The sequence below is a fragment of the Fusarium falciforme genome, chromosome 14 (genome assembly GCF_026873545.1).
Source record: "Fusarium falciforme chromosome 14, complete sequence".
In the NCBI taxonomy this organism is placed as follows: Eukaryota; Fungi; Ascomycota; class Sordariomycetes; order Hypocreales; family Nectriaceae; genus Fusarium; species Fusarium falciforme.
The window spans coordinates 155,203-165,031 of record NC_070557.1 but is presented as its reverse complement, the minus strand read 5'-3'; the positions used below and the strand labels follow the sequence as shown (position 1 = coordinate 165,031).

At 47.4% G+C, this 9,829-nt stretch overlaps 2 protein-coding genes and 2 pseudogenes across 4 annotated transcripts, besides 2 other annotated features; 2 read left to right on the top strand and 2 right to left on the bottom strand.

Annotated features, from left to right (window-relative positions):
- Nucleotides 1-1,272: 1,272 nt before the first annotated feature.
- NCS54_01500000 (MFS domain-containing protein) lies at nt 1,273-3,072 on the bottom strand (the record flags this gene model as incomplete). Its single annotated transcript, XM_053160113.1, has 5 exons — nt 1,273-1,501; nt 1,557-1,576; nt 1,631-2,066; nt 2,114-2,803; nt 2,852-3,072. 5 exons carry the CDS (start codon nt 3,070-3,072, stop codon nt 1,273-1,275), a joined length of 1,596 nt encoding a protein of 531 aa, XP_053016088.1.
- Nucleotides 3,073-3,568: 496 nt separating this feature from the next.
- NCS54_01499900 lies at nt 3,569-5,360 on the top strand (annotated as a pseudogene). The gene is made up of 8 exons: nt 3,569-3,597; nt 3,645-3,673; nt 3,720-3,748; nt 3,807-4,431; nt 4,478-4,957; nt 5,015-5,121; nt 5,171-5,270; nt 5,320-5,360.
- Nucleotides 3,569-5,360: a sequence feature.
- A 106-nt stretch (nt 5,361-5,466) lies between these two features.
- NCS54_01499800 lies at nt 5,467-6,903 on the bottom strand (annotated as a pseudogene). The gene is made up of 2 exons: nt 6,635-6,903; nt 5,467-6,445 (listed from the first exon to the last, which is right to left on the bottom strand).
- Nucleotides 5,467-6,903: a sequence feature.
- Nucleotides 6,904-7,414: 511 nt separating this feature from the next.
- Nucleotides 7,415-8,949, top strand: NCS54_01499700 (Anhydro-N-acetylmuramic acid kinase; the record flags this gene model as incomplete). The annotated part of the gene is made up of 3 exons (XM_053160112.1): nt 7,415-7,651; nt 7,707-8,185; nt 8,235-8,949. 3 exons carry the CDS (start codon nt 7,415-7,417, stop codon nt 8,947-8,949), a joined length of 1,431 nt encoding a protein of 476 aa, XP_053016087.1.
- Between the last annotated feature and the right edge of the window lie 880 nt (nt 8,950-9,829).

Below are 9,829 nucleotides of genomic sequence, written 5' to 3'. Positions count from 1 at the left end.
GATTGGAATTGCTTTGGTGGACTTATGACTGTATATAAGTTATATGAGGTATTTATGGTTTTGACGAATTTATGGGTTTTGCTACCCCCTCTACGGCAGTAGTGGGGCAGCCTTATGTAATATCTCTCGCCCCCTGGTAGATTACTATATGAAAAGTTAAGCTCTATAGCAGAATTTAGCCATATATAAGTTAGTAAAGAAATAATATATCATAGACCTAACCGCATTTATAGAGGTATAAGAGGGGGTAGGATACTAATCGCTAGTATCTAAGAGAGTTAAAAGTAAGAAAAGGGGAGAAAGTTAACTATTAATATAGGAGTTAGCAACAGCGGGTAGTAGAGAGTTAGTAGTAGTAATTATTAACCGCTGACATAAGAGTTAGCGATAGTAGGTAGCAGAGAGAGTTAGAAGTAGTAATTGCTAATTGTTAATATTTAGGGTAATATAAAGCGCTATTTAGGTTAAGCGCTATTTGTCACGGCCCATGCCGCGATCGAATGCGTGTCGCCACACGGCACGGATCAACGTATTCCGCTCACTCGGTGCGAGTGAGCGGGACCTACTTTCTCACTCCGGGCAAGTAAGAATGTAACACTATCTCACGATGGGCATCGTGAGATGCTCCCCAGACCCTACCTATAAAAAACCACACAACATCCCTTAGATAGACACTCTCGCTACCTCAGCTTTCAATACAACTTGATTACTTAAGAATACTTCTTGACATTATCAGACGTGATTCGCCACCCTACACTCAGTACACCACGCCCCGTTGCAACTGCCAACATAAACCAAATCAGGTTACGGTTTACTACGTTGGGAACCTTGACCGTCACAACTACCACCAGTATCGAAACGTCTGCTATAGATATAACTGTAACCACAGATGTAAGGCTAGAACTTTTACACGGCTACTATGGTGTCCTTAAGTCCCCAGATTTTTGGTTGCCATAGAATCAGATATAACATGTTAAACCAAACGCAGCACCTCTATTATTACGGCCATATATTAATCCACTACTACATACATGCAATCAGCCTCTGATGCTTACTACAGCCACGCGTTAGTCTATGAATGACTAGCCGCCAGTACTTGCCCATATGTTATGTTTAGTAGCAATGTAAAGACTGCAAAACAATCGTCTATAGCCCGATTAAACATTCTCCAATCTGATTCCTTATACTACCTCCATCTAGCAGCTATATAAGTACGTGCAACCCCTTGCTTGTCAGCTTCTGGCCACATGCGAGATGATAAAGAAAAATAGCTTATACAACCTCGACATGTAATTCAATTGACTTGTCCTGTGCCATTGCGTCGCTCCCGTTCCCTTTATTCAATCTTTCATGCAAGAGAGCTGTACGCTTCGCAAATTCTTTCTCCTCATCCCAAGTGAATGGACTCTTACTAGCAAAGAGATAGTCGACTTCTTCCAATGTACGGCCGGCGGTTTCGGGGAGGAAGCAGTACACCAAGGGAATGTATGCAAACATAGCACTAGTAAAAAGGTCAGCGGCCACTTGCAGTTTCGGGCAGATCAAAGGATACTCACGCTCCGAACACGTAGAAAGTCTGCAAGCCAAGTCAGAAATGGGAAAGTCATAGGTAGTTGAGGCGAGTCCATACCTTTTCGTTAATGCCAGAAAACATAACAGGCACCAAGAGAGAACCTCCGCCGTAGCCGACAGCCCAGCCGGCCACGCCAAATGCATTCCCCTTGGCTCGAAGCCAGGTGGGAAAGATCTCGGTGGGATATATGAAAGGGATCAATAGCCAAGAAGAACTGAAGATTAAGAGGTAGATAAAAACCATGGCTGAAGCTGCTGTGCCGTATTGAACAGCCTTGTCTGGGTTGTCAATGGCTCCCCGAAAGAGACTGCCGATAATGAACAGGGTGATACTGAGTGCTACGGCACCCCAGTAAAGGGTTCTTCGGCGACCTACCCTGTCGATGGTAAAGGCTGCGATGGCTGTACCCAAGATACCAACCAGCATCAGTAAACCGGACAGCCAACCGGACTTGACATTATCAAAGCCGGCTGTACGATAGATGGTTCCAGAACTACAACGCAGTTAGCAAACTATCTTTTTCAAAGAAGCATAACTCACTATATAACCACGGCTGCGATTCCAGTGCCATACTGCATGAGCACCTGGAGCCAGAAGGCAAGCTGGATGCGGCGGCCAAGATGAATGTCTCCGGATCCGATACCGAAAAACATCTTGACGTAGTTGGTTTTGGCGTACTGAGACTCCTCTTCCACTACCGTCACAATCTCTCGATACTCGTTCTGCGCATCAGGGTGTTGAGAGTCACCATCCCCCCGCAGCTTTGCAATAATTTCCAATGCTTCATCAGGTCTCCCGGCCTTGACCAGCCATCGCGGGGACTCCGGGACCAAGAGGCTCAGTACCGCCAGCGAGATTACGGGAATGATTTGAATCGCAAACTCGAACCGCCAGCGAAACTGTCCACCGCCCACCTCAGTAAAGGACGTGCCGAAACCGATCCACGCTGCGAGGGCGATGCCGGAGAAATTGGCCAAGAATGTGAGAGCGATTTGCTTGCCTCTGTGTGATGCAGCAGAAAGCTCGGCCGTCCACATAGGCGCAATGACGAGGATGAAAGCCACACCCATGCCAGCAACGAATCGTGCGCAAAGCATGTGTGTGAGGTTGACAGCAGAGGCTTGCAGGATAACCCCGGCCATACACCAGAAGCATGCCATCCACATGCCCTTGATACGACCGTAGTTGTCAGAGAAGCTGCCAGCCCAAAAGGCTGCGAAGAGAGAGCCACTTAGTCAGATTAGGTATTGTTTCCTTTCAGACTAAGGGGACACATACCAGTAATATACAGCGGCAATACCGCCCTGCAGCATGGGTTTGACGACTTCGTCTTTATCGTTTGTGTATCCCATACGTCGTCCGAACTCGGGTGCAACAGTCACAGCGCCCATAACGCCCTGACTGATGCCTTCGTAGGAGATTGCAACGGCGGAGGCAGTTGTAACAAGCCTGAGTAACTGCTGCCCGGACATGGACTTCCAGCTCTGGCGATTCCACATGATGCCGATAAATTAATGTCGTAAGATTAATACAGTAATATATGTAGTTGTGTCAAGGTATTATTGGTTGTGTTTTGATATGGCCGATGGGAAAGGTCGTCATGATGTTCAAGTGCCCCCATTATATCTATTTCTTCTCCCCAGAGATTGCGAGCTTAGGCTACTCCAACCCCCACGGGGATTTAGCCGCGGCGCCACGCGGAGGATTTGTTACGGAATCTTAGCGAGCTGTGTCCTCGTCTCGAATTACCAACAAAGGTTAGTTCCAAAATTTGCGGCTCCGATTTCCTGACAACATGGTGATAAATGATTAGCCAGTAATGGACTCATAATGGCGCAAACTGGAACAATTTAGCATAGATGCGGGGATGCTGCACTAGTAAAGTCAGCATAAACGGGTAGTTCCGCTCCCCCGGAATCCTTCGTCTCAAATCTCTGGTTCTTTCGTCTCGAAATCCTTTCCCTGCTTCTGCAATCAAAGAACAGCCCGGGTAACATGGGTCGGCTGCGATCTCGTAACGGCTGGTAAGTCAGATGAGCGATGCTCCAGAATGATAGGTGACATGGAATAGCCTTACGTGCCGAGAACGTCGCGTCAAATGTACGCCTCCAGGGATAGAGCGAAATTCGTTATACTGACTTCACAGGTGATGAGACGAGACCGACTTGCGGGCTGGTATGTTAAGCATATCCAATTGCCGAACCGAGAAGATGATGGAGCTAAGTGAAACTAGTGCCTCAAGAGGGACCGACTGTGCCGCTGGGACGATTCATCCCCTCAGCTCAAGATTAAGCGATACCGGCCAAAGCAAATGGAACGTCCGGTTCATGGTCAACATTTCCTACATCGTCCGGAAGGAGATAATCCATCGGCGGAAGGGCCGTCATCACCACTCGACTTTCTGCGGCAGCCGGATTCAATTTGGTGCCCCGAGAATCTGACGTCGCCGCCTTCAGCTGCTTCCATCTTCGACCTTAGTCAACATGAACCTCCAAACCAGTACAGAGGTGACTCTCCCGTGAGCGTACCTAGGATAACCCCTGTCCGTCCTGCGCTCCAACGCCAAGAGGCTTTCTATCTACATCACTTTTCCACGCACGTGGCTCGGTGGCTAGACTGCACGGACGCATCACGACAGTTTACTCTTAATGTGACTGTCTTGGCCAAGAGCTCACCCATTCTTCTATATGCTATCATTTCTTATGCCGCTCGCCATTTAGGTGATAACGATACAGCTGATGAATTCCAAGACAAGTGTATAGTGCTTCTCATTCCCTTACTAAGTACCGAGACCATTGCCCACGACGAGAGTATCCTCTGCGCCATAGTCATATTGCGCGTATGCGAACAACTGAGTGGTAAGTCCCGTTGCGCAGTAGCTCTGCTCATCTAACCTTACCTCAGTAACTGTGACGGGCGGTGATCAGGAGAGACATCTTGCTGGGTTGAGTGCTCTGCTCAAGGCATCTCAAGGACAACAAGTAGATCCCTCGGCACCTACCCTCTCTCAAGCTGCGTTTTGGGTTTATGTAAGACAATCCTTTTACAACGCCTGCATCAATCAGCAGCCGCCCAATTTGAATTTCGACTTGGTGTTGATGCCACCACCACCCGTCGTCCATGAACAAGCTGTCGATGTCAAGTCGGAGACTGCCTGGGCAAATACCATGACATGGATTTGCGCTACAGTGATGCATTTCTGTTTTAGTGGAAGTGTCTTGTACTCAGAATCATCGACAAGGATGCAAAGATGGTACGAGCTGTCCGAGGCCGTTGAGAACTGGAACAAGACGAAACCGAGTACGTTTGATCCAATATGGTCTGGAGAACCAGAGCTGGGAGCAGATCCCTTTCCAGAGATTTGGTTTACAGCAGATTGGCATGGTAGGCACAAATTCCAGAACAATTCCCCGTTAGTCCATGGAACCTGATGGTTATCAGTTATGGCATTTGGATTCTACCACCTAGCTAGGATGCTTTTAAAGGTCTACCGTCCATCTCCGCGATTTGCTATTCGAAATGTCCGCCGAACCCTGCCGGAATCTGATGTGAGTTCATGGTTTATAGAGTAACTTGCCTCAATTGACATCACCTCAGGAGTCTGTCATGGAGCACGCCCGAGCCCTTTGTGGAGCATGCAAAGGCTCGCCGGGAACTGTGCCATCCCTCATCACATTATGCCACTCTACATTTATTTGTAGGTCGTACCATCTTGTTAAAAGTCAGAATTGTCTAACCTATGAAAGGGGGCCCCTTGATGACAGATGAGCGAGAGCAAACAAGACTGGTAAGCATGCTTGAGGATCTCGAGACATCGCATGCCTGGCCAACTGCCTGGATAATCAATGTTTTGCGAGAGGAGTGGTCAAAATGCTAGTAGTACATTATCTGTCTCAGACGCCGTCGCTGAATGATATCACGGCATGTTTCCCATCCCTAACCCATCCCATCCCGGGTGCCTCCCGGTTAAGTCTCTTGACAGCCTCCTCACTTTCTATTCCAACGCAGGTATCGGACTTGTTTGTTCTCAACGCGAGGACCTTGACACCACTTCGTTGCCCTAGTAGACCAAGCGAAGACTTGAAAGTCGTTGTGTGTGGCCAGAGACCGTCTCTGGTCAACTTTCGATAATTCAAGTCTCCTTTCCATATAGTCAAATGGCTGTTCTGAAAGCGCTGAAATAGATCAGGTGCTACAGCGACCATCTCATGAAATGACCAAGCCGTCGTCCAAAACGAATGAACCTCGATACGCATTAAGCCGAGTTCGAGATACCTCTTGATCTGAGTGGCCAAAGAATTCAAGCCTGTTGACCGCAGATGGCCGAGGAGGAAGTCCATATCGCTGGGTAATACATCGCTGACAAACCAGGGAAAACATTTCGCATGGAGAGTGATGCTCGTTCCGAGTCCAGATGCAATGAGGTATGCCGAGTAGAGGACGTCTGCAAATAGCTCAAACCCAGCATTGTCAAGAACGATGTCGATATGTCGATTTTTTTGAGTCAACTGAGTCTTTCGCAGATAATGCCACACATGAGATGTATCATTGTCGACAATGTTCCGCTGGCTCTCCTCGATCGCTGCGCTTCCTTGTAACTTCTGAATTTCCTCCAGACTGAGGTTGGTCAGAAGAGACAGATCTGTTGCGTTTCCCCATAATGCCAGCTCGGTCATTTCAGAAAAGACAAGTCTCGCTGCATCGTCGTCCAAGCTTTGGAGTGGCTGTATCGGGTTTGCGATGACTTGAGTGACCCTGCTCGCCAGCTCCTGGACGGCCTTCTGCGACTTGACAAGGGAAGAATCCTTTTGACGTTTAAACACATCGTACCCTTTCCAGGAAGATGACATGGAAAATAACAGCTGCACTCGCCTGCAGAAGTTAGCATCATTTGGCGGCACACAACAACTCCAAGACTGACCTATACAGGTAGCATTCACCATACAACCATGGACAGTTGAGCCAAGTCAACTCGCCCATATTAAGGAGAAGCTGATTGTACGACGCAATGTCTGCCGAGCCATCATCTTCGAGGGGACTGAGCTTTGTTTAGTGATATACCGACGAGAGAAGTTCATAAGGAGCACTAACCACAGCTGATCATTACCAGTAATTTCCTCTCTGAGTCTTCTAAGGCTTCTCTCTATCGAATTGATTTCGTCAAGTGCATGGGATGGAGCAAGCTCAGCGCCGGTAACACGGACATCATCGATCATGCCCTGCACAATTTTAGGCCAGCGAGACTTGGCAGTCTCGTGCGCCATGCTGCCATGGTCGGACGTCCACACAGACCGAGGGATTGCCATTTCTTTATGCATAGTCTTTCGCTGACTGTCTCTTATTGTCAAGTAACAGGATAAGAAATTCACGGTCGTGTTGTGATGAGAATAAATAGGTTTCTAAGCCCTTTCTACCGGACTTGCATTTGTCAATTGATTAGCTAACTTTCCGACAATTTGATTCTGGTTAGGCTTACTGGCGGAGACAACACGGAAATAATTAAAGGTTTTCGACTCGAGTTCAGCATCGAGACGACTTGCCCAAAAAGGCACTTCGACTCGAAAGAGGTTAAAACTAGTGTAAATACTAAGAAATTAGAGCTTGTGATCCCTCTGTGGAGTAAGCTAGTCACTAACAGAGGACCATCTTCTCCGGGAAGTTTACTAATTGCTATTGCTCTTCGCTCATCGTCACGAACTTCCAAACAGGGGATTCTCAATGCGATTCGTATCGAGCCGCCATCGAATACCACATTATATTAAATGCGAAGTCATGTCCGTGAACAAATTCCGAGGCTATTCAACGATCTCGAACATACTGAACTTAACATAGTATCTCACCATGACACGACCACAACCCCATCAAAATGGGGGCCGTTCCGTTACCAACGGTCAACCACATGAATCCAATGGCAATTCCTTCAATGTAAATGGCCATGTTCGGTCATCTACCACTGGTGCGCTTGACTTAACCGTCCTGGGAATGAACAGTGGCACTGCCATGGACGGTATCGACTGTGCACTTGTTCGATATCACCAAGAGTCTCCTGATGCCCCTCTGCACATGGAGCTCATTAAAGTATGTTTCACTTCGCGGTATCTATCTACTCGTCTGTTGCTGACCATATACTTAGTATGATGAGATCCCCGTACCTCAATGGATCAAGAAACCCGTTCTCACGATGCTTCGGGAGACCAGGACGACTCCCTCAAAAATGTCGCAACTCAATGTGCAACTTGGACAGATGTTTGGTGATGCCGTCAAAGAGTTTTGCGATAAACACGAGATATCGATGAACAGCATTGACCTCATCGGATCACATGGACAGACCATTTGGCTTCTGTCCATGCCGGAAGAGGGGGAGACACGTTCTGCATTTTGTCTTGGGGAGGGCACAGTTATTAGTGCCATCACCGGTATCACAACTGTGACAGACTTCCGAATGGCAGAGCAAGCCGTAGGTAGACAGGGTGCCCCATTGGTTGCTCTGATTGACGGCCTTCTGCTTCATCACCCGACCAAGTGGCGTGTCTGTCAGAATATTGGCGGAATTGCCAATCTTTGTGTCATCCCCCCTGATTCCGAGGGCGGAGTGGACGCAATGGTCGACTGGTGAGAAATCCTCTACATAGCACCCTAATAAAGCGACTAACATCTCTAGGGACTGCGGCCCGGGCAACATGTTCATTGACAACGCCATGAGATATTTCACTAACGGCGAGATGGAATACGACAGAGACGGCGAATGGAGCTCCAAAGGCACCGTGCGCCAGGACATTGTCGATAAGTTTCTGAGTACAAATAAGTACTGCAACCACGTTCCTCCCAAGACTACAGGACGGGAGACATTTGGGGACAACGAAGGCCAAGAACTGATTAACGAGTGTCTTGCTGCTGGGTGCGATAAGTACGACACACTAGCAACCATTACTCGGATAACGGCCCAGAATATCATCAAGCAATACCGCACATTCTTCCCTCGCTTCGGCATCAGCGTGGATGAGATTTCAGAGGTTTATATGTGCGGCGGTGGTGCCCGAAACCCGACCATCATCAAATATCTCAGGGAGCAGCTTCCGGATACAAAGATTCGGCCGCTAGACGAGACCGGAGTCCCATCGGATGCCAAGGAGGCAGTTTCCTTTGCCCAACAAGCCATGGAGGCTATCTTGGGGCGATCAGCCCTGGTTCCTAGCAATAGTGACAGCCTAGTGCCTAACACTATCTCGGGCAAGATTGCTCCTGGCAGGAGATGGCGCGAGATTATGAGGTCGAGTATTAGATTTGGGGAGGGTCGCTCGGCCTTGCCCACAGCCAAGGAAATGATCGTGGAACGGCCTTACACTGCATGGAAAGCTATGCAAGCTTTTGACTGAGTGATTACAGTGACTTAGACTAGTATAATAGTAAATAGTATTACTTATATCAATAACGATCATTCAGATTCGAGTTACGTGTTGATTTTTCTGAAGTTTCTAAATCATATTTGCCAGCAGAAGTAACTCAGTATTTACTTAACACGTACTTGCTTCTTTAAATTGCTCTTCATCGTCGATGCTCTTTCTAAGAATAACAGGACTCAGGGCCAATATATCTCTAAATGGCTTCGAAGAACATATCAGCTGCCAATTCTCTATGCTCGTGCTTAGTTCACGTCAACGGAATTGAGAGGAAAATCAATCATTGTATATTTTGTAGTGTACCATCATCTCTCTTTTCTATTATCACATGTCTTCGGATAGAGATGTGATGTTACGATTGGTCACCGTAACGGCGCTGTACGGCTTCTATCCCTTTGAGTGCCACAGCCCTTAGGGAGGTCACTCGCCCCACTACGGTTGGATAGATGGATTTTATTTCGCCCGGAGGGAAGTCCCTATAGGGCCTTAGCACAGTCTAATTCACATCTCAGTCCATTTAATACCTAACACCCCAAGCCCCACGGATCGTCATCTCATCGCTTATTGCTCAACCTCGTCGCTGCTTATTCCATAATAGGCCTACTTAAAGGCCAAATTCTACAAGTATTCAGCATCCTATCCTCGGCAGCTAAAGCACGGTCTGCCAAAATCAAGGCTACTTTTTATTAATATAGTCGCCCGCTAAAGGTTATTTTACTAAAGGCGGCTAGTCCGCATCGAGCCTATTTATCGCGATAGCAAATATAATTATTATATACATAGCCTATATATTTAGCTTCTACTTTTTATTATTTAATATAGCTTTTCCTCCTAAGAAAAATAATAAATTCTTAAT